Consider the following 25,544-nt stretch of genomic DNA (forward strand, 5'->3'; position numbering starts at 1 on the left):
GAATTTTCGGAACTATACCAGCATACAGCTTTGCGAAAAATTCCATGGTTAATATACATAAAGAATGAATTATTTGGCTTGGGTCTATCGGCCCTGTGGACTAATCCACTAGAGGCCTGTAGTACGATATCCCGTAAAGACTTGGTCACTCTGTACTATGATCGCAATTTGACTGCTTCTTTAGCAAATGATTCACTAGGGTTAATGTCTACTACCTTCCTAACAATGAAGGACTATAAGTTGGAGACAGTCCTGGATGACATTAACCCCATAGGTCTCAGGAAATTATTTCTCCAATGGAGACATAATGCACTGCCTATCAGAGCCCTTACTAGTAGCTGGCACCCACCTACTCCTAAAAATTGTCCGGCTTGCACTGATGAGCTGGAGAATGAAACTCATTTATTGTTCTTCTGTCCATCCTATGCGAAATCCAGGAAAAAGTGGATTATTCCCGTCTGCAGAAATTGGGGTTTAGGCACCATCTCGATGCCTATCGATTGCTGAAATCAGATTTATCCCCGCTAACTGTATTTGCTGTTAGCAAGTATTTAGCTGCTGTGTGGAATATTAGAAGAACTTTTCTGACAAAATGAAATTTTATTTGTATTATATGAAGTACTTATTCTTGGAAAATATTCTTTTAGATGATGTAATTTTTCTTTTTTTTAAAATGCTAATTATTGTGTTAGTCCTGGACTTATCTGTATTGTATCTCTTTTATGACTTCACGAAGTCGAAATAAAGATCAATGATGATGATAAGGCGCAGGGATGTAAAATATCCGTACACAATGCACATTTGATCCGTCTTGATGTGCTGATAGGATAGGATTCAGTAAACCGTTGCAGGTGTGGTTTCATGCTCATCTTCGCTTTAAGATCCTAGCATGCAAAGAAGTTAGCTTTCCAGAATTAATAATCCTTTGTGAGTGCTTGAGATCTGTCAACAGGTCATATGCATTCTACAGAAAACGGCAAATGATGAAATGTAAGATTCGTCGTTTGAGTAAGCATTTCAGGTTGTGCAGTGTCTGACTGCAGAGCGGTCGAGGTTGGACTGATACAATTCCGGCAGGGTGGGCCAGTGGCACTACCTTTGCAGCAATGTGCACCACTCATAGATTTAGCTGGTGTGTTATGGCACGATTACTGAGATGTGCGGATGGAATCACTAGTCTTTTAGTACCCTGTTGTGGAGGATTGCCCAGTTGCACTTTTTTTTCCAATTTCTGCTCCACCAAGCTGTCGGATTCACAGGATGGCTCAGGAACGAGTAGTCTGGTTTGCCCTCTGCAGTTTGCCAATCTGACATGGTACAATACAGGCCCAGACCACGTGCACTGATCAGACCAGAGGCCTGGCATTTGAAGGTTGTCAGTGCTGCTGCAGGTAAGGGGGTGAGAATTATGGGTTACTAGAGGTGTCCAGCAGCTTCAACAATCTGGCAGATGCAAACAGAGCATCGTTGATGAAGTGGGGTTCTCGCTTACCAAGCACTTTACCAATGCTCGCTCCATGGACATTATGCTTATGTTGTTACCAGTACTGTTTTATCTGGTGATTGTTTATATCCTGGAAGGTATGGTCCCTAGAGTAAACATGTATCTTCATTTTGTGTCGTTTCATAAATTCCCAAATGCAATTTAAATTTGTATTATGATTCGGAACTCCAAAGAGTTCCACATAAAAATGTACAAGAAAAGGGGGGCGTGGCTTGGACGGCAGACGAGATGGCCGCCTGACTCCGCCGCTCCGTTGGTCCGGGGGAAGTTGCTGCCCTTCCCGTGTCCTATGGGGATTGTTTGCGACTCAGGCTGAGCGGATTCTGCCGCGCAAGATGCCGGGCACAAGAGGAGCCCTCTGACACCAGCTACGGTCCCTGCAAAGGCGACCTTTGAAACATCTTGCCTCGCGGTGCGAAGCGAAGGGAAAGAAACAAGATGGCGCCTCCCCGCTAGTCCGAGCGGAGTATCCTCGATTGATAGACCCGTGGCCTGCAAGTACCCTGCTTGTTCTTTACCTGATGGCTGTTTGTTTCCACTGTTGGTGCCTTGCTGGCACGATTTACTGGGCGCCTTTGCTGTTTTCGAGAGCGGATCGCCACTGCATCAACATGCCTGACCTTAAAATGGCGGCGGCGGGGACGGCGAGAAGGAGCAATGTCGAGCATTTCTATCTTTAATTTCTAGCACTAACCATACCAACTTATCCAGCGCTACTCTGACAAAGCCTTCCACAGAGGGGCTTGCCCGCAGATTTGCCAGCGCGACCCCGGTTCCAGCCCGTCCCAGGTCATGGTCAGTGTTTGCCCAGTCTCTCTCCCTGATAGCAGCGCGCAACATCGGAGCTTGACTCCCACTGCTTCCACTCCTGGTCTTATGAGCTCTGAAGCGCTCTAGGGTCGGAGGCTTGGGGAGGGAAGGACCCGAGAGTCGGTCTTTGCCACGCTGTGCCCCGTGTGCCCTGGGAGTGATTCAACCGGCGATTCAGCGGAGGGTAGGCTTGGGTCACCGGCCTGGGTGCGACTTTGACCCTGTAGCTGTGGGCACTTGTCCATCTTATTAAGACGCCTGCGGCCCCAGAGACTCTGCCGCACGGCCCTTTGGTGGCTTACCCTCTCACGCCCCTGGGATTGGTCGACCGACTGTAGAGTTGTGGTCATTGGCCTGCAGATCTCACGGATACTACGGATACTATGCGATTTTCTTGAAGCCAGCCTTTCTCTCCTCCAGTGCTCGGCGCTGCTGGAAGCCGACAGTCATTTTTTGTCAATACAGTCTATACAGTCACTATTGCAACAGTGCAAGCCGGGGGCACAGGCCAGCTACACAGCTACACAGGCCGGCTAGTTATCCAATTGTGGCCACAACCTCCAGAATGGCTGACCGCGAATCTAAACTGGTTCACAAGAGGAACAAAGGGGAACCTTCACAGTCAGACTCTCCGGTCAAAATGAAACCAGATATCAATAGCACCTTGGAACTAATTCTGAAAAAGCTGGCCGATGTCCATGATTTGGCCAAGTCGACCAAACAAACTACTGACACCATACAACTGGAGATAGCTGCCATCAGAGCAGACATGAATGCAGTGAACAACAGACTTTCCGCTGCTGAACAGAGGATCAGTGATGTTGAGGACATTGTTTCCAAGTCGAGTAAGGAGATGAAAGCCCTTTCGAGCACATCCTCCATGCTCCTAAGACAGACGGCCGAGTTGGAAGACCGCAACCGTAGGGGCAACATCCGAATTCTTGGGGTTCCGGAGGGTTCAGAGGATCCTCTGGGCTCCTGTTTAGCCTTCTTGGAGGATTGGATTCCTAAGTTCACTGGCATAACGTTCGACCAGCCTTTTGAATTAGACAGAGCACACAGAATCCCTTCATTCAAATCCTCCTCTCGGCAGGGGGTCCGCCCAATCATTTGTAAACCTCTCCGTTTTCGCCATGTAGAAGCATTACTGGCCCATGCCAGGAAAAATCACAACCTCAGCTGGAAGGGTAACAAAATCATCTTTACCCAAGATTTTTCGAAACCTACTGTGGATACTCGTAGGGGGTTCCTAAGTTTGAGAGACAAACTGAAATCCAGAGGCATTCTGTTCTCCTTCGTGGGGCCTGCCAGGTTCAAGATCACCGAGGGGGGGAGACACCTCTTTTTTACTGACCCCGGTGCTCTTGCCTCCTACCTGGAGGGCCCTCCTACTCAGGACATGGACTCGTCGCAGCTTTTGGCCAGCAAGAGAAAATCCTCACCGGGCCCGGCGTGACGCCTGTACTGATTCCTCTGCTCCTTTTGTTTTTGCCCGGCTCCGGTGTTCCGATGTGATGTATTGGCCCCTTTGGTATTTGCGTCCTGGGGGTGGTATGGTTCTTTCTTTGGGGGATTTGCCACACTGATATGTCAACAGCCATTTGTTTTCGAGTTGCAATCTTACACACGGCTCTTTGAAAGTTGGATACTGGGAAGGTATGTTTAGGTATGTATTTCGACCATGTTGTTTCCCCTGGGGGGCGGGTGGACGCTTCTGTCGTCGCACCTCCCACATGCTAGGTTTTGAGGATGGGGTGGGGTGGGTGGGGGTGGGGAGGGTTGGGGCTGAGAGCGCCCACGTGTATACGACCATTTTGATGGTCTTCACAGTTGCTTTCTCATCTGCTCTCCTTTTACTTTCCTTTCGTCTTCTCTTTTCTTTCCTTGCCTCCTTCTGCCTGTTTCCTCTCTCTAGCTGGCGCCTCCTACTCTCCAGGTATGATAAGTGGCCTATGTACCGTATGCTTTGTTCGGAATGGGATTGTCCGGGCTCCAGATGTGGTATGCAGTTATGGTTGTATGTTTATATTGGTGCCCACATTGGGCCTGCACTGGGGTCATTAGAATTTTCACATTTTTCCTTATGTCACGACCCACACTTGTTGAATTCACCACATAGATACATTACTCATGGCCATTGATAAACAAGGGATCCTTTTGAGTGATCTGAAGATAGCTTCCCTGAATGTCAAGGGCCTTAACCATCCTGTAAAGAGACGTAAGGTCTTGGAATATTTAGCCAAAACCAAAAGTGATATCGTGCTCCTACAGGAGACTAAGCTTTCCGAAGTAGACAATAATCTGGTGAGGGGCAGCTGGATTTCGCAATTGGCTTGCTCACCGGCAGTTAAGAAGAAGCGAGGGGTCTTAACCTTGATCTCGAGATCTGCTAACATCACGCTAGAATCCTCCCAGCACGATGATGAGGGCCGCTTTTTGCTCACTCACTTGAGGAGGGGCGAAGACGTAATTCATGTGATTAATATTTATGGTCCCAACACAGATGATCCCACCTTTTGGTCGGACGTGTCCGACAAGCTAGACGGTATCCCTCGGGAAGATTTGATAATAATGGCAGGAGACTTCAATCTCCCCCTGGACCCGATAATTGATAGACAGTCCACTTGCCAATACCACCCCACAAGCGCACACGCCGAGCTCACCTCTATTTGCTCAAAATTTAACGTTAAAGATTCCTGGAGACTCCAACATCCAGACTCAAGGGATTATACTTTCTACTCGCCCCCCCACAATTCATACACTAGGATTGATTATATCCTTGTTTCCGGTGCATACACCAGCCTCATTGAGTCCTCTAATATTGCTCCACGATTGATTTCCGACCACTCTTGCATCTCTCTTACCCTGACCGGTAGTCACAGAGAACAAACTCCCAAACGGTGGCGGTTTAATAATGACGTCCTATCGGACCCTGAAGATAAAAAAAGGATTACGGAGGCCATTTCAGAATACCTTGACCACAATAAGGTGTCTGATACTAATATAAACACGCACTGGGACGCATTGAAGGCCACTATACGGGGGACGATCATTGCGATAAAAACTAAAATTAAATAAACAATTGAACCAGGGACTTCTCCAACTGGAACGGGAAATTAGAGACTTAGAGATCGCCCATATTTCCTCATTGAATGACTCCACTCTACTCTTAACTCTGACACAGAAGAAGTACGAATACAATAAGATATTGAGCGAACGAGCGGGGGTGTGGATTAATAAATTTAAGGCATTGAATCTCTGCGAAGCCAACAAGGCGGGGAAACTCTTGGCTTCATATCTTAAGCATAGACAAAATCAACACGTAATCTCTTCCATCAAGGACGCTAATAACCTAACCCACACATCTCACAAGGCCATTCTTAATACTTTCAAACAATTCTATCAGGACCTATACTCAAATAATCAGATTTTCGACACTGAGAAGTGCTCTGCCTTTCTCCGTGATCTCAATCTGCCACGCCTCTCAGACGATGACTCTGCCATGCTAGCAATGGAAATTAGTAACTCGGAACTAGATAAGACGGTCAGGTCCTTGAAGGAAAATAAAGCCCCAGGGCCGGATGGCTTCACGGCATCCTTTTATAAGTCTTTCCTACCCCAATTAGGTCCTGTTATGAAGCAGGTTTTTAATCATATGGCCGAGACTGGGCATACACCCGACTCCATGACTGAAGCAAACATTGTAGTCATCCCCAAGGAGGGGAAGGACCCTGTTCTCCCAAAAAACTATAGGCCAATCTCGCTTATAAATGTGGATTGCAAAATTTATGCCAAAATTCTTGCGATCAGACTCAATTCGGTCCTCCATAAATTGATAAGCAACTCCCAGGTGGGGTTCCTCCGTAACCGTTTATCTAATGACAACACACGACTGTTATGCCACGTACTAGAAAACGCTGCAACCAAAACTGTGCCCTCGATTGCCATCACATTAGATGCCGAGAAGGCCTTCGACAGAGTCTCTTGGCCGTTCCTGGAGCGTTGTCTGCACTCCTTTAGCTTGGGTAAGGACTTTATTAAAATGATTATGTCACTCTACCTAAAACCGACTGGACGTATAGCTGTCAATGGGGCTCTCTCGGAACCCTTCCCCCTATATCAGGGCACCAGACAGGGATGCCCTCTGTCTCCATCACTTTTTCTTCTGGCGCTAGAACCCCTTCTTCAGGCTATCAAACTTAACAGGGACATTGCGGGTGTGGATATCAACGGCATCCGGGTTAAACTGGCCGCGTACGCGGATGACATTTTGATAGTTACAGAGCGTCCAGACTCCTCCATTACTGCCCTAATGGAGACGATTGCGGAGTACTCTCTGCACTCTGGATACAAACTTAACAGAGATAAATCGGAGGTTAAACCACTGAACGTTTTTTGTACTAGCGACATACTGGGGGACTCTGGGTTAGCATGGCAGCCGAGTTTCATCAAATATCTGGGAATTGAATTTGGTAATAACATCATGGACACCCTGTATCAAAATGAAACGGTACTCCTACAGAAAATTAAAACACTCCTGGAAACCTGGTCCCCTAAATTTATCACGTGGTGGGGGAGAATTGAAACTATCAAGATGATGGTTACTCCTTTAGTCAATTATCTCATAAGTATGTTGCCATTACTACTTACCGATTCCTTTCACCATAAACTAGATAATCTTCTAACGTCCTTTCTGTGGCGTGGTAAAAAAGCCAGAATCGGCATCCGTAAATTGAGGCTTGACAAGTCTATGGGCGGCGTTAACCTGGCAGACTTTCGTTTATACCAATATGCCTTTCTAGCGAGGCAGGGTTTGCTCTGGGTCTCTCCTCCTGATCATTATATGCCGGTGTGGTTGGAGGTGGAAGGGGCTCTATTACAGAACATACGTCCTCTATCGGTTCTCACGGCCAACCGCCTTGTTGCCACCCACTCCAGATCCATCTTTAGGAACACTAAACTGGCTCTCTTAAAAGTTGACAGGTCCTTGGAGGTTGGTATGAGGGGATCCGATATGGAGTCACTTTGGCTTAACTCCAAGTTCCTTTACAATGGCGAGCCTTTACTCCTTGACTCTTGGTGTAGAAGTGGTATCTTTTTTCCACACCAATTGACGGATGGCACATATCCTTTGTCATTCAGGGATCTCCAAACCCGCTTCCACTTGGCTGATATCGAATTCTATAATTTCCTGAAGGTCAGGGCTGCCATTACGAAATCCAGAGTGTCTCTCAGCTCCCCCTCGCTTCCCAACTTTGTGGCAAAACTTAATAGGCTTGGTCATCAAGTCTCCCAAATCTATCGACTTCTGCGCCCAAAATCCTCCAAGCTTAATTCTAAGGTGGTAAACTACTGGAACGAACTGTCTGATACTCAGCTATCCGATGTTTCTTGGCCCCAGTTATGGAGATCTGTCACACGTAATAAGATTTCCCCAGTCCTTTCCCAAACGAAATTTTGGCTATTACACAAAGCTTTTTGGACACCGGCCAGGCTGTTTTCCGTGGGGATCCGGGAGGACGATGTGTGTTGGAATTGTAAGCAAGACAAAGGGGATTTGGCTCACCTTATTCTGCACTGCCCGATTGTGAAACCCTTCTGGGATAAGGTCTATCTGTTTTTGTATAAGTTATTTAACTGTCTTCTTCCTAGGTCCTTAGCATCCGTGGTGACTGCTTTTTTACAGGAGGACTTGCATTCCGAGGGGGATCGTGATCTCCTTGATCTACTGTTGATTTCTGCAGTTAAAATGATACTTACCAATTGGAAGGACACTAGCAAGGTCTCTTACAAGTGCTGGATGAACTGGGTCATTCATCTCAGGGGAGCAGATAATATTGTCCTACAACAGTCACCCTGGAAATCACCCACGAGGAACATATGGTCTACCCTGGATGACTATTTTGCTTCTCATAAGCCGCCATGATCTCACTTTCTGGATGAAAATATTCGCATGTCGTCACCATACCATGACTAGTGACTTGATCGGTCACTTGATGCTGCATTATGTTATATTAATGTGAAGCTAGAGGCGTCGGATAACTCTCCTTTCTCTTTTTCTTCCCCCTTTTCTGTCTCTCCATTCACTCTCTTCCCTTTCTTTCTCTTTCCTTTTTCTTCCTCCCCCTCTTCGGGAGTTGGGGATTTCGGGGGGACATCACGGGCATGGTGTTCGTCTAATGTTGTCAGCTATCTGCTGACCCAGTGAAGCACAGTCATGGGTATTCTGGGGCCCTTGCCCTGATCCCAACTCCTGCTCTGTTTTCTCTTTTTGTGTTCATAAAACTTTTCAATAAAGAAATTTGAAATCAAAAAAATGTACAAGAAAAACTCCAATATACTAAATCATCCAGAGCTTAATAACAAGATAAACTACATACAAAGACCTAACAGTTACAGATTTCATCGTACAGTACAAAATTCATAGCAGCATTAGACACTCCATATACAATAAAAATACAAGATGTATAAAGTGTAAGTGCGCAAATATAAAAGCAATTGCACAAATCCTTTAAAATACAATGCTAAGTCAGTGCAAATGGAATTATACCATTAAATACTCTAACAACTTCAACTGTACACTTCAAATAACCTAAAATCTACATATAATATGCAAGGAATGTTGCCTAAGGGGGACCATGTTCAACATACCATAAATTCCCAATATTTATCCAAACATGTAGTTTGTAAATAAACTCAACAAAGGCCTCTCTCCCCTCTGCATTAGTCTGTGTTCAAGGTTACATGGTCCGATGCCCCAGGCACCGAGACTACATTCACATAACCCCAGTGCTCGCCCTGCAGCCCAGAGCTCTGCTCCTTTCACAGCAGGCAGGAGCAGTGCAACTGAGAGAGCTCATGCAAAATGCAAACGGGGAATGAAAAGATGCCTGGCAGTGCTCTAAAGCATCCCCCGAGAGATGAAGAACACTCTGCTCATGTTAATAAAGTGCTTTTAATATGACAGGCGCGCTCACCGAAAACCACAACGCATTTGAGTAGGAGGTGGCAGCCCTGAAACTTTCCTGCAGCCTGGGAGACAAAATGTCAGTGAGATAACGGGCTCAGTCATTAGCAATTCTTCAAACTCTATGTTTATTACTGTAGATCTGCAGTCTGTATACAGGTGCCCATGCACACACAACAGACATAAAGGGACCAATACACAGATCCCACAGACCTACTGCATAAACATGCACAAGGGGACGCCCATGCACATTCAAACGACACATGCACAAATGCACTCCCTGACAACAATACCCAGGAACAAACGCAAAAGATTGCAAGGCTAATGGGTGGATGCTGGACAGAAGCCATGGTTTATAATTAGTGCTCCAGTGATTCAATTTAACCTTTAGTCGCTCTACACAGAAAATAGTCCATGCGGGGGAAGGAGTGGAGGGTCACTTCTTGCAAGAAGTAATTTAGACTGGGTGATGGAACACCTGAGTGTTTATGTCCAAAGAGTCCTTGCCGTCTAGTGTTTAGAAAGCAGCACCAGCCCATTCCATTATGGCAACATGGACAAATGCATCAGCTATATCCTGCTGCAGAAAGTCGTTGTGCTGAACACCAAGGCTGCGTAGTCTTGATTCCCTCCCATCTTGCATCGTTAATCCAGCACCAGACACTCTCGGCTCCCCAAACTCACTCCTCCACTTTCTTTTTAGTCACTGCTTACTCCCTTTGTCACAGTTTTTTAAAAATCTTTCTCCTCTTCCTTCTTTCCCCTTTTTGTGTTTTTCTCTCTCTTATTCTCGGTCAAAGTCTGTTGAGTTAAAATAATAACTGGTGCCCAAAAATGAGTGCCAGTGCGCCCTACCTACAACCACTGACTGAAATTAAGCACTGACAACATGGCCAAAACACAGTGACAAAGCTAACAGCTCTTGCAGAGGAGAGACCTATTGGCTCCTCGGGACACTGCAGAGTATACCCCATATCCATGGCCTGAACAGGCTGGGGGAGGAGGCCCACGTGCCCCCTTTCCAAAATTAAAATCGGCCCTGGGGATGGGGCACACCACTAACCCCTTATTATTTTATTCAGCCTGAAGAATGCTGGGAGCGAGGTAAAATGCCCTCCCCCTTCTAAATGGTATGCACCACCCCCGCGGGTTTATTTTCGTATGGTGCTTTACAAAAAGAAATGTTGCAGGGGATTCGTAGATGTACCGCAAATTTTCAGCAAAATGTTTTAAAAATGTTTTAGGCCCATGGGGACGTCCCTCTGGGACCCCTCTTCTGGCCTTGGGGAAGGGTGTCCCTACCTTGCCCCCTTATATCTTTTAATAAACGATTTCTTTAACCTTTTTTCCTAGGAAAGGTACTTAGTCCCGAGTCCTAAGATGGCATCTGTCACATCGTTGTTGATGTGGTGGCAGGCAATCAGATCTAATCTGGAGTTCTACTGGCATCGCAGATCATTCGCAGCATGTAAAACTAGAGAACGGAGTAACACCAAATCACAAAAAGCACGCTTTCTGGACCAAGATCTCGCTATACACCAAATTTGGTTTAATTCTGTTCTGCAGTTTTTAAGGTATCACAGTTCAATTTTCCTATGGGAAAATGAATGGGGAAAACATGTTTTTGGATCCTCCTTTTTCTCGGCCCCCGCCACAGAGATCACTCCGCGAAACTTTCCAGAAAGGAACTGAGATTAACAAGACTTTTTTGGGAAAATGACTTAAAGATTTGACAACAGCACCAAAGATGTAGGCAAGTAAAAAAACCACTTTTCCTCTGAAAACATGGCCCTAACTAGAACTACTTACTGGCGACCGCCAGCAGGAATATGAATGAATATATGAATATATGAATATGAATATATATATATTATATATATATATATATATATATATATATATATCTTATGCTGTAAACATCTGTTCGTTGCATGCAGAGCTGTAAATTCACATGCTGTGCATACTCTTGCCGACATAAATTTGAGTGTTTGCTGTGTTTGTGATTGGCCACCGACTCCATGGTTAGATTTTATTTTTTTGCCCAAAGGGTGAGTGTAAGTAAGAAGTAGTGTTATTGATGAGAACAGTGACCATGTAGTATAACGAATATATCAAAGGGAAAAAGTCTGCATCAGCCACTGGCTCCCGGGGAGGAGGGTGGGCACATATGAATCTACAGCACTTCATGCAAAGAACAGATGCTTAAAGGCTAAATAACATTCCGTTTGTAGCATGCTTGGCTGTACATACACATGCTGTGCATAGACTGAAAAGCTAGAGTAGTCCTCCAGTAAGCTGTGGCTAACCAGTGAATGGGGCAGAGTTTGAAGCTTTTCAGCTGCTGAGTCAAGGTGTGGGAAGAAGACTGGGAGCTTAACACATTAAGGTGGAAGGTAGATCACTTTGGGTAAGAACTTGGGATTAGTTCTGAAAACCACTTTATCCTTTTGGACTTGGAAAAAGGTCCTCGAAGTGCGAGTGCTTGCAATTCATGAATGCGCCCAAGTAAAGTAATTGAGATAAGGAAGGCAACCTTCCATTAGAGAAATTGAAGGGGTCGTGCGTACATGGGCTCGAAGGGTGGAGCCATCAGCCTGGTAAAGACAATATTCAGGTTCTAAGAAGAGGTGGGAAGAGTCCTAGGTGGGACAACCCTCTTAAGACCTTCTATGAAGGCTTTGATGACCAGAATTTTGAGGCGAGAAGAATGTTCTCTCTTTTGCATGTATGCTGCAACAGCAGCTACATGTAACCTGATGCAGGAAGAGACTAAGCCTGTCTTTTGTATGTGAAGGAGATAAACAATTATATACTGCCAATTGCAGAGGAGTGGATCAATGTTGCTTTGGGTACAGTAATGCAGAAAGAGTTTCTATTTAGCAGCATAGCAGGTGCATGTGGTAGGCCTCCGAGCTTCTTTAAGTATACCCATACACTCTTGCGGCAAACCAAGGTACCCAAAATGTTTGACCTCAGGAGCTATATTCCTAAGCTGAGTTGCCTGGGGTCCGGGTGTCTGACTGCTGTGGTCATGGGCAAGAAGGTCAGGTCTGTTGGGGAGCTTCTCGTGTTTGACAACTGACATTTCAAACAGAGAATCATGGGTCTCTGGCCCAGGTTGGTGCTAACAGAAAGAGAGTGAGACAAGTTTGCTAGAGTTGCTTGTCCACATTCTAGAACCAGGGACTGGTGGTGTGGAAACCTTGTGATGAAGTTTTGGCATTTTGCATTTTTTCCTGTGGCGACCAGATCTATGTTTGGTATGCCCCACCTGCTGAAGCATGGGAGCAAGACTTGCGGGTGGAGTTCCCACTTGTGGATTAGTTGCTGTGTCCTGCTGATTATGGATGCAAAGTCGTTGTCCACTCCTGGCAGATATTCTGCTAGGAGATGAGTTTGGGGATGGATGGTCCACCGCCAGATTGAACTAGGGTTTATAAAGATGGGGAGTGAGTACCCCCCTGCTTCTGAAAACTGAACATGGCAGTCATGTTATCAGTATGCACCAGAACTGTTTTGCTTTAAATTTGTAGAAATGCTTTCAAACTTAGTTGAATGTCTAACAGTTCCAAGTGATTGATGTGAATACTCTTGAGATGAGGTGGCCACAGACCTTGTACAGTCATACTGTTCAGATGTGCCCCCAGCCGTTTAGGGAGGCATACGTGGAAATGCTCACTTGCGGAATAGGGTCTAGAAAAGGCCTGCCCTGCAACAAGTTGTTGGGGTGCAACCACTGTAGAGAGTGATGGGTGCTGGCCCTTACCAACACTAGATCTTCCACATGGCCCTGCGCTTGTGACCTTTGACTGGAGAGGCACTTCTGAATCGGCTGCATACAAAGCCATGCAAGGGGAATTATCGCAATGCAATATACTATCATGCCTAGCAAGCGTATAACTGTGCAAACTGGGATGCAACTGAGTGGCTGAAAATGAGGCAACAGTTGGAAAGATAGTATTCTTTGTTAACTGAAAAAGGCTTTCCCTCTATCGAGTTGAGGACCAACCCTAGGAAGGGTTGGATTTGAAGTGGCTCCAATTGGGATTTTGCACAATTTATTGTGAACCCTACAGTGTGAAGGAGGGAGACTGTGACCTGAGTGTGAACTAAGCGTTCTTGATTGCTTGCACTATTTATCAGCCAGTCGTCAAAATAAGGAAAAAAATTGATTCCTGCTCTTCTTAGATGAGGAGCTACCACTGCTAGACATTTTCTTTAAAACCCTTGGAGCTGTGGAGACTCTGAAGGGTAGAACCTTGAACTGGTAGTGCCGACTGCTTACCACGAATCGGCGGTAATAGCAATGAGCTGGAGAGATTGGGATGCGAAAATAGGCATCCTTCACGTCGAGGGTGGACATGAAGGTGCCTTGCTGCAGTAGAGGGATGATATCCTATATGGTTACTATGTGGAGGTGCTCTGACAGATGGTACCTATCAAGAGGACTGAGGTCGAGGACTGGTCGAGGAAACCATCCTTCTTGTGGATTAGGACGTATAGGGAATAAACACCCTTGCGCCGGTGTTTCTGGGGTACAGGCTCTATGGCTGCTTTGGAGAAAAGAGGCTGAACGTTCTGCTGTAGGCATATAAGATGTATGGGACTGATGGCATGGGTGCACGGGACGGGAATGTTTGGTTGAGTTGCTTCGCTCTAGACAGTAGCCGTGCTCTATAATAGAGAAAACTCACTTGTCACTGGTGATCTTTCCCAGTGGGGAAGTAATCGCTGAAGTCTTCCCATGAGAGTATTTTGTGTGATTGGTGGGGATGCTGGGTAAATCAGTACTTGGGAGCGGAGGGTAACTTGGTTGGGTGCTTCTGCCTTGCCCCTGGAGTTGTTACTCCTAAAGGAGCCCCTTAAAAAACCTCTACCTGCTTGTTGCTGAAAACCTTGCTGGAGACCTTGGGATGAAGGGACGGTTCCAGAAAGTTGGTCTTGGAACCTCCTATGTAGTGGTGCTTGCAAAAAGACCCTTGACCAGAAGGAATCTGCAAGGCGCCTATGGCCTTCGCAGTCTCTGTGTCATTTTTTAGTTTCTAAAACGTATCCACCTGCGGTCTGAAGAGTGAGTCCCCGACAAATGGCAGGTCACTGAGTTGCAGCGCACCAGACAGTCAGAGCCAGGAATGGTACTGCAAGCTGATGGAAGTGTTTACTTCCCTTGTAGCACTATCTACCGCATCCAGAGCACATCCAACGCTGGCATTCGATATGGCCTTACCTTCCTCAACTAGCTGTTTTCAGATACTGGTTTTGGAGATGCTGAGACCCCCCACCCATTTCCTCCCACTAGGCCCTGTCATATCTAGAAAGGAGGCCCAGTGAGTTTGCGTTGCACCACTGTGTTGCTATGCCTACCGTTACTCGTTTTGATGAAGCATGTGTTCGCTTACTCTCCTTATCAGGAGGTGACGCTTCCCCAGTAGCCCGAGCTGCCTCCTGTTCCCTAGCAGTGACAACTAGGGAATGTAGGGACATGACTCCTGATGTAGAGTGGGTCTGAGGGAGCTGGCTTATATTTCTTCTTAATGCGTGGCATAACCACACAAGATTTTACTGGCTCTTCTCTGTAAAAATATCAGGAGCCGAGTTAACCATTCCCTTAAGCATGGGGAGATATTAGTAGATCGCTTTGTCTTAGAGAGGGTCTCTAGTTGAAATTCCTCATCCTGTGGGGTAGTGTACAAATTCCCTTTGTGAGGTAGTGGCACGCTGAATGACACTATGGTATGCGGTCATGTCATCAGACGGTGAGGCCCTGACTGGGATGTGTTCCAAGTCAGAGTCTGTGGGAAGGAACAGATTATAATCCTCCCAAGGGTCACCAGACACTCCTTGGTGCACAGGTGCAAGATCTTCCGCCAGCAAATTAGGACTTGGGCTGCCGGTGTCTGAATAGAACTGTGGAGACCTATGTGGCGAGTGCATGGGAGAGAGAAGAGGAGGTTGAGATGAAGATGCAAGAGGCAGAGGTGATGAGGGAGGAGGAGGAAGAGGACGTAGATGAGAAGGAGATGGAGGAAGAGTGGTAAGAGGAGGAAGAGGATGAGGAGGATTGTCTCTGGACCTTTTTCGAGGGCCATGAACATCCTGTGATGGAGCATCCTCAGAAGGTGGTGTAGACTTCTGGGGTCACATTTTCTCTGAGGCCTCAATCTTCCTTGTGCATGGATGGATGAAAATGTTGTGTTGTCTTACATCCAGCTATTCTTGGAGCCTTTCGAAGATGGGTCATTCTTCGATGTCAAGAGTATGAGACCTCAATGCTGAAGATGGTTTTGCCAATGGAGACAGCACAGTGTCTTCAGTTCTGAGGCTGGTTTGGACGTCAGGTGTTGCTGGCAACAAAATGTCTACGGCTTCAGCTCAACTTGTGATTGGGCGCTGACAGGTAGTTTCGGCGTCAAGGCCAGTGTCGACCAGTGCCAGAGGGCAGTGCAGCACCAAAAGGTGGCAGCACTTTGTGCTTGACGCCTGAACCCCGGAGAGGTGGTGCTTGGCTTTGACATGCGATTGCTTATGAGAAGTCATCGATGGAGTGGCGGGGACACTACTCACGCGTGCTACTGTTCTGATGCATTGCTCGGGGCCCACTGAGGTGGATGTAGTGCCCTCAAGGGACTCATCATCTTCCTCCTGGATGAGCTCCTTGTCGGAGTCTGAGGCGTCAGTTTGGATGTACTCTGGGTTGGGCCGTCGAGCCAGTAGCTCTGGTGACTCACCAACATCCCCCTCCTGTCCTTCTTTGGCAACCAGGGGGTCAGCTTCTCAGAAGATGTTCAGTGTCTACGAAGTGGAAATGTACCATCCTAGTGTGAGCCCACCGATAATCTCTGAGCTGACGGAGAGTTGTTTTACTTAGGAAAGCCGAACAGCAATCGCATTGGCCTTCGTCGTGGTCCGGGGAGAGGCACAAGTTGCAAACTGTGTGAAGATTTGTCCAAGGATATTTAGAATGGCACTAGTGTATCTCCTAAAAGGCGTTTGTTACATCACCTCAAGGAGTTTGTCATCCTTGTTAGGGAGGCCGGAGTAGGCGGTGGTTAGAAGGGCCAGAGTGTCGCTGGCCCGGAAGCTCGCTGTTGAACAAAATGTACTGATGCTACGGACGTAATGGTAGACAGTGATGCAATGAAGATTGTACTCGAGACGGGGTAGAAGCTTGCGAACCTGAAGACATGATGTGAACCGTCGAACTCGTCAAGACTGGGAGCTCACTGGATCATGTTCAAACCTGATGGTGGAGAACATGGAAAGGTCTGGCATCTTTTCTTCTCTTTCTACATTTCCTGGCACTTAGTCTTATGATGTTGCTACTATGCGGCTCTCATAGATTTCTGCACATCTTAATCTTGGATACCAGATAAAGTGGGGTGCCACGGATTTGTATATTATGCTCAGTTTTTGAAGGTGATAACAGAAGAACTCTGAGGGTTAGGGTTATCCTGTCAAATTTCCAAAGACCTTTAATGAGTCATTCCGCTATACGAAGAATCTATTTAAGAAGAGATAGGTGGGTTTCTCCTAGCCAGAGGAACAGTACGTCCGTCATGGTGAGGTAACCATAGCTCCTTGACTGCTGTTCTGAAGTGGTAATTTGGGAGGAAAAGCTTTGAATGAACCTGAAACACTGCTATTTAGCTCATGTGTATCATTGCATACAGGGACCATGGAACATACTGCACGAGGCACAAGTACACAGACATTAGGCCCACTATGGCAAAAAACAAGCCACTGGCAATAAAAATTATTTTATTTACTAGAGCACAGGAAAGGAGGATTGATTTTCAACCATTATTTTATGTGGTCATCGCTTCGGCTTTACATTTCATTGAAATTACGTGAAGCAAAATAACGTTAAGACCATTATTACCTGTATTGCAGTATCGCCAATGGCACTGAGGATTTCCCTCAAAGTCTGGTAATGCTCCAACAAATGGTCTCCACATATAATGTCCACCTGTAAATAAACATGATATTGTAATAAGAGGTGGACAGTAGTTTAAAGCAGCAGAAAGCAAGTATTGCATTATTTATTGAGTCCTACTATCATACAATTCCATCACGGGTACAGTTCACTAATTTAACCAACCTCATTTCATTTCCTTAGATTCTGCACTATTTAAGTAGAAGGACACACACTTCGGTCTTCAGAGAGCATATATATTAAGAAATATCGGGCATTCTATGTTTACGGTTTACAGATATGGGCAGTGTTGTTAATGGAAATCTGTAGCATACTGAAATTCACCCACTAGCATATTTGTGGCAGAATATGCATCAATGTATTTAGAAAAGGGAAGGTGGATAAAATTCGGGAAAAGACCATGGGCAAAGGGATAGGTAATTTCATTTTGTTGTGTACTGCAAAAGAAAGAAAGCCTACAGACTTTCCTTTCACGCTCCTTGTACTTCGGAAAGTATGTTACATAATATACTTTAAAACCTCCACTTATTTTGCAGTCAGAAAAAAAGAAATGTTAATACGAATGCCTAAGTTAAAAGAATACTGCAACAACAAGGTGATGTATGGAATGCTTGAATTATTCTCAGCTAATGGAAATCGCTCTGGGCTGCATCCCAATCCATCATTTTTCACCCACCATGCCACCTCACTGCGGGTCCAGCCATATGCAAATCAGTCTTGACCCTGTTCCAATGGGAACAGTCCAGCCCAAACTGCCTAGTTTCACCCTTAAAGTGGAATGGATATGCCCAGACGTGGGTCCCATGCACACTATGTCACTGGAACCAAGCCGTACCCAGCTAATGACCCCTTAACAAGGGCGAAACCGCACTTGGGATTCTTGTGTTTCGATTCAGGAAGGACCTGGCTTGGCAGTTCGGGCTGGACTGCTCCGACTGGAGTAAGGTCAAGACTGATTTGCAGATGGCTGGGTCCAAACTGAGGTGACATGATGTGCAAAATAATGATGGATAGGGATGCAACCTGAGTAATTACAATTGGCTGAGATTAATTCAAGCATCCCCCCCCATCACTTTTTGTATATTTTAATGTGTCGCCCCAAGTGGAATGGGTATGCCCAGAAGTGGGTCCTGTGTATACTATGTCACTGGAACCATGCTTTCCCCAGCTGATGAGGCCATAACTAGGGCAAAACCTGTCCAGGGTTGCTTGTGTTCTGGTTCAGAAAAGACCTGACTTGGCAGTTTGGCTCAAGTGTTCTGAGTGGAGCAGGGTATAGACTGATTTGTATATTGCTGGGTCCAAACTGTGGTGTATATCATGGTGTGCAAAATAATGATGGATTGAGATGCAGCCGGAGTAATTACCAGTGGCTGAGACTAATTAAAACATTCCACCCATCACTTTTTTGTATATTTTAGCATGTTAAAAGACTAAGCAGCAGTTTGTCAGAAGAGATAGCCTGATATGTGACCTCGGTCTCAGAAGCACCAGCAAATGTGTCAAGACAAACACCGAATTTAAAGGCACCCTTATTTAGTGCTTGGACTATCCTGATCCACCCAAAATCAGCGTGCGACGATTAATAGTTTGGGAAATGCTGGTCTAGAGTTAGTCAGTATGGTACCAGAATGGTCAGAATATTGTGTCCTGAAGAGCAAGTTATTTACCTTCGGTAACGCCTTATCTGATAGAAATCAAGGGCATGATTTAGAACTCGGAGGACGGGTTACTCCGCCACAACGGTGATGGATATCCTGTCTGCCAAAATATAAATCCCATTATATCTTAAGGGTTTTATATTTCGGTGGACGGGACATCCGTCACCATTGTGATGGAGTAACCCATCCGCCGATTCTAAATCAAGCCCTATACCTAGCTGCAGAATATCCCCAAGTGTCAGACTGGATCTGGAAGATTTTTCGTGAGCAGTACCCCAGCGGGCCGGTGGTGGTGTCGGCCATCTCCGCGTGCGTCGTCCGCGTCATCCACCGCACCGATATAGGCACCACCGAGGCGCACTGATGTCAGTTTCTTTTTACCATTTTCCATGCCTGAAGTGCAGAGCCATGAAGAACACTGGCCACTAGTGTGGAAAACAAGGGCCCTGAAAGAGAGCAGTCCTGTCCCTAGAAATATGTTCGCACAGTGGAGAGGATGGGTGGGCTGATAAGGAATCTGTGGCTAGATATAGTCTCTACCAGGTTAGGCGTTACTGAAGGTAAGTAACTTGTTCTTCTGATAAGAGACTTCTAGCTGCAGATTCCTTACCTTAGAATAGATACCCAAGCAATACCATCCCCAGCAGAGGATCTGCGGACCAACTTCAAACAAGGAAGTCCTGCAGGACAAAATGAACAAAATGCCCATCAGTACGAACCTGAATGTCCAGGCAGTAATGTTTGGTGAATGTGTGCAGGGAAACCCATGTTGCTGCCTGGCAGATATCCAGGACCGGAACTCCGAGGGTTAACACAGTGGTTGCAGCTTTAGCTCTGGTGGAATGAGCTAGCAAGCCTTTAGGAGGTTTGTTGCTGGCCAATGCCAAGCACAACCCTACTGGAGATGGTCTGCTTCTGCACAGCCTGACCTTTCTGCGCACCAACATACCCAACAAAGCTCTTGTGTGTGGTCAAGGCAGAACGACAAGGCTCTTCTTGGGTCTAAATGTTGAAGTCGCTTCTCTTCTTTAGAGGGATGTGGAGGAGCGTAAAAAGTAGGCAGTGTGATGGATTTGCATACATGAATTGTGAAATGGAGTGGCCACTTTCGGAGAAAGGAGGCTCTTGTGCAAAGCATCAGTTTGTCAGGATAGACTGACAAGAAAGGGGGCTTGGATGACAAGGCCTGCAGCTCACTCACTCTTCGAGCAGATGAAATAGACACAAAATAGGCTGTTTTAGTTGTAAGAAATCCGAGGGGACAATTATGGAGAGGCACAAAAGTAGCACGCATTAAGAATGTTAAGAATGGCCAGAGTACAGCCCTGCTGGGCAAAGGGAAAGAATGAAAAGTATACCTTCAGAAAACTCGGCAGAAAGGGGATCAATGTCTTTTTCGGCACACCATCCCACCATTTTTTTCCAACGGCAGGCTTATATCGTCTTGGTGGAGGGACACCTGGCTGCCAAGATGATGTGGCAGACTTCAGGAGGAAGGTCGAAAGCGGTCAACTGCAGCTGCTCAACACCCATACTAGAAGGTGGAGACTAGGCAGGTTCGAGTGAAGGACCCTTCCCCGTGGCTGCGACAGAAGATCCTCCCGAATAGGCAGCCTGATCGGAGGATCGATGTCCATGCTCAGTACCTCGGGATACCGGAGTCTCCGTGCCCAATCTGGAGCCCCAAGGTTGATTTAGGCCTAGTCGATCTTGATCTTCTGGAGAACTCTGGGCAGGAGTGATATGGGCAGAAACGTGTATAGGAGGCCTGTGCTCCACTTAAGAGGAAAACCATCTCCTAGCCAGAGCCGTCACGAAAACTCCAGCCAGCAAAATAGCTGACACAGAGCGTTCTTGGCAGATGCAAATAGATCTAACCAAGGCTCACCCCACTGTTGAAAGGGACATTGAGCCATCTCTGGGTGGGGAAGACATTCGCGATCCGCTAGGCATTGATGACTGGCATTCAGAGAGCCTGCCAGGTGTTAAACCACCAGGGATATGCCCTGATGTTCCAGCCATGTTCAGATACATGGGCCTCTTGACAAAGGGTCAACAAACCCACCCTTCCCTGATTGTTGCAGTACCACATGGCAATGGTGTTGTCCTTGAGCACCTCCACTAGGCTTTCCTAAAGGGAGGGTGGAAAGACTTTCAATGCAAGTCGGATCGCACGGAGCTCCAGCAGGTTGATGTGGAGTCCTGATTCCGCCTGAGACCAGAGTACTCTGATCTCCAACTCTCCCGGATGGCCAACCCATCCTAGGAGTGGCACATCTGCCACTACTGTGAGATCCAGCTGGGGAAGGGAAAGGGGTCTGCCTCAATCGTGGTTCATTAGCCACCACTGCATAGCTTTTGCAGTTCCCGCCGAAATCTGGACCATGTCAGAAAGGTTCCCTTGTTGCTGTGCCCATTGGAACTTGAGGTCCCATTGCAGAACCCACATATGCCATCGGCCATGAGTTACCAGCAGGATGCAGGAGGCCATGAGTCCGAACAGCCTCAGGATCTGTCTCACTGAAATCCAGGACAGAGGCTGAAACATCGGTATCATAGTCTGAATATCCTGGACTCGCCGCTTGGGAGGATAAGCCTGAAACTGCTCTGTGTTCAGAACACCTCTGATGAAAGGGAGCGTCTGAGAGGGAGTCAGGTGTGGATTCGGCATGTTGATAGTGAACCCCAGCGAGTGCAGAAGGTTTGCCGTGGTCTGGAGGTGAGAGACGACAGCCTGGGGCGAGCCTGCCTTCAACAGCCAGTCATTGAAATAGGAGAATACTGGCACCCCTGATCTGTGCAAGTTCACTGCAACCATCGCAGTCACATTAGTGAACACCTGAGGAGTGCCGGTAAGGCCAAAAGGGAGCACGGTGAACTGAAAATGCTCTTGGCCTACTGTGAATAGCAGATAACGTCTGTAGGACGGTTGGACGGGAATGTGGAAATAAGCACCCTGCAAGTCGAACTCTACTATCCAGTCTTCTGGGTCCAGAGCAGACGGGACATAACCTAATGTGAGCATTGCCAAGAGAGTGTGATTTTCTTGCGGAGAAGGAACAGACGATCCTCTGTCATCCCGTCGTGAGATGGTGGCATGGAGGAAGGGGTTGTCAGGAAGGGGACGGTGTAGCCACTTTAGATGATTTGCAAAACCCACTAGTCCATTGTGGGGCAGCTGATGGCCAATGCTGATGCTAACCGGGTGCCCCTGCTGGTAAGAGTGCATATTAGGAGGGTTTAGAGGCTGGATCTGTCAGGGATGTGGTGACTGACCAGACCGCTGCTTGTCTGACCACTAGTTCTGTGGGTACAGCGCCCTCTGCCATGCAGAAACTGGATAGCATGTGTGGCTTGGGTGGCTGGGAGGGAATTAGCACTGCTGGAAGCCCCTTCCGTAGCCATGAAACAAGCGAAAGGCTGATTAAGGGTGACATGAGGCCGACGAAAGGCCCAAGGACCAGGCCGTAGCCCGACTGTCCTTGAAGCATTCCAGCAGCAATTCCGCCTTGTCTCAGAAGAGACCGGTGCCACCAAACGGCATGTCCATAAGAAAGTATTTGACATCCCCGAAAAACCAGTCGTCCTTCACTAGGTGTGGCGCCTCAAGGCAACTATCGATGAAACTGCTCTGCCCAGTGAGTCGGTCGTGTCAAGTCCACAATGGATAGTGAACTCCACTGCATCTCTCCCATCAACAACAGCCTCAGAGAGTACGGCCCAGGCCTCCTTCAAGAAAGTTGGCAGCACCTGCGCAACCATGTCCCTTTAGAGTGTGGGAGTAATGGCCCAAAAGGCATGCCGTGTTCATAGACTGCAATGCCAAGCTGCCGGAAGAAAACATCTTCTTTCCCAAAGAGTCCAGTCTCTTGGATTCCCTATCCAGGAGAGCAGAAGGGAATATGCCAGGATTTACATGGGATGTCAAGGCTTGAATCGACAAGCTCTCTGTGGTATGGTATTAGGTGAGGTAGTTTTGGTCCCCTGGGGAGGGGCGGCAGGCAATCATCCTATTCACAGGAGTCCATTGGTCGGGTTTGGACCAAGGCCCCAAAAGGACGTCAGTGAGGGCCTCAATGTACAGGAGTAGTGGTTCCGAGGGGGAGACTCACTGTTGCAGCACCTCCGTCAAGATGTTAGTCCTGACTGCCACTGAGGGCAAGTGAAGGTCAAGGACCTCAACCCCCCTCTGCACCACCATTGTGTAAGAGGCTCCCCTCCTCCATAGCCACGGTAGGGGGAGAAAGCATACTAGCATCTGGAGAAGAATCCAGTCCACTGGCTTCACCCAGTTCCTCACACCAGTCCATGTTAGGGTTTTCTTTATATGGCTAGTATTAGTCAGGGTCCAGAGACCCCTTCTATTCCACCCCATGTCCTAACCCAAGGGAATAGGGCTCAGGCTCCGATCTACAAAGCAAAGCTCCAGTCGGCGCAGCCCTTCAGCTCCGTATCAGAGTCAGGGATCAGAATGGGGATGATGCTGCCGGTGGGCGTTGGGAGCGTCTGCATCTGGACAGGCATTGGGGAAGGCCGAACTGGTACGACCAGCGCCGGTCTCGAGCCAAGGTCCTTGGTGCCCAACTGGAGTTGGGTCGGAGTGGCAGCACGAAACCAGACAGGGCCCCTGCAGACCCTTCGGGGCCCAGAGGCATGCCCAAATACGTGACGCATAAAACTCTTTTGTTGGGCAGGGTCCCTCTGGCTCCCAGAAAGTCGGAGAGGCGCTGAGTCGGCCGAGGCTATACCGCAGAGCCAGGCCTTGAATGACAACACTCTGTCTCTATGTCCAACTGATGAGAAGTCGAGGACCTCCTTGACGACTTCTTCTTGCCACAGGACTTATTCAAGTGCCCCGATGACTTAGAGTGTGATGAGGATCTCAGACTCTGTGACCGCTACCTGGACCTTCCCCTTGACCAGGATCTCGAACGTCGCAGCGTTGCATGCCGAGCCACCATAAGATTGAGGGATCGCTCCCGCAAGGCCTTGGGATTCATGGCACGGCAGTCCGAGTACCACAGGCATACAAGATATGGGTCAGTCACCGACCTCGGTCGATGACAGGCACCACAGGTCTTAAAGCCGGCCTTCTTGGAGGACATCCCTGCTACATCAGGAGGAAAAAACCTCGAATAAGTAGACAAAAAGTCAAACAAATCCATTCAAACAGTGACTGACGGGGTAGCTCTTCTCAGCGCTGCCTGGCACGGAAAGAAAAGAACTGACGTCAGCGAGCCGGGGTGGCACCTATATAGGTTCAGCAGATGTCACTTCTGGCGAGGACGATGCGGACGACACACTCTGTGCCGATCAAGGCCACCTACCGGCTCGCAGGGGTACTGCTCATGAAAAATATTCCGGATCCAGTCTGATGACGCCTGGGGAAAGTCTAAGGTAAGGAATTTGCGGCTAGAAGTCTATATAAGATTATTGTTTACCAAAAACATCACACAAATTAAGTTGATATTAGAAAACCCTGACCCAATGGGACAATATTTAATCAATATTTAAAACACAAGATTTATGTGACACAGTATTTCTGTATACGATATTCTGACACACAACCTCCTAGTCACTAAAAAGCTCTGCCTTAGCAATGGGTGATATATTAAGGCTGAAGCTGAAGCTTCCAAAAAGATTTCTTGGACTTTGAGGCTACAAATCTTAGAGCACAAGGACAGCTGTTTTGGTTTCAGTTCAGAATGAATCAGCCTTCCTAAGACATGAATGCTTTTCGGAGTACACAGATCGCAGTGGCTCATAGTCAAAGAAGGTTCTTTAATTGCACAGAAACCTTAGGATATTCAAAGGGGGCTCTCTAGGTAGGTAACTATTTTTTACCAAATCAGATTCCCAAGAAGAAAATTAGTTTTGCTATTTTAAAAGCTAAACAACTTTGAAAGGTCACTTTCCTAAACTCACTGGGGAGACCGGTTCCACATAGAATGCACAAAGTTGGAACCTCGTGAGAGAGTGATCTTGATCCTTCAATCTGCTGCTGCAAATAAAGCAATGGTTTCTTTATGCCATGGAATAGATGGTATGACCACATTATAGTGATAGAACTTAAAAAGCTACAAGGCCTGGGTAAAGCTGTGCAGGCACTTGGCAGGTCTATTAATTGGCATAATTTCCTCTCACTGGCATGGCACTGCTTGGAAATCAAGTTTTCCAAAGCAAAAAAAAAAATCACAGCCAGAGTCTACATGAGCGAGCGATATAAAAAATCTTGCAGAAAGAAAAGAACACGTTAAAGTGACTCTTCAATCAAAATATTATTTTGGTCTGCAGTTGTCTGCTCACCACAAGCTCTGCCAACCCCTGCCATTGTTGGCACTTATATGTGCCATGTAGGAAACTCTAATATTCAGAAGCTCTAGTAAATTGATCCAACGTAGGGTGAAAGCAGATGATTTAGGTTGGTGTGGCCTCTTTCCGAATATCCGCACTCAAATATTCAAAATGTAAACCACTTGTGTAATTGCTGTATGACAAGGTTTTTTTAACGTTAAAGATCTTCCATTTAAGAGCAAAAATGACCAGTGTTAGCTATATTCTGTAGTGATTTTCAGTAGTCCCTCAGCTAACAGCAGTGCAGGACTTCCTGTGCTGGATAGGTAATGTATTTCCACTGAGAGTATGTCATGATATAAGGAAACATATACT

General features: G+C 46.9%; 1 protein-coding gene across 1 annotated transcript in view; it reads right to left on the reverse strand.

Moving 5' to 3' along the window:
* PCGF6 (polycomb group ring finger 6) overlaps positions 1-25,544 on the reverse strand; it is a 226,331-nt gene that overhangs the window by 21,045 nt on the left and 179,742 nt on the right. Inside the window, exon 9 of the mRNA XM_085606658.1 lies at positions 17,161-17,247. Coding sequence (XP_085462784.1) covers positions 17,161-17,247 — 87 coding nt within the window. The remainder of the gene's footprint in view (positions 1-17,160; positions 17,248-25,544) is intronic.

Source organism: Triturus cristatus, chromosome 1_2 (assembly GCF_964204655.1).
Source record: "Triturus cristatus chromosome 1_2, aTriCri1.1, whole genome shotgun sequence".
Classification (NCBI taxonomy): domain Eukaryota; kingdom Metazoa; phylum Chordata; class Amphibia; order Caudata; family Salamandridae; genus Triturus; species Triturus cristatus.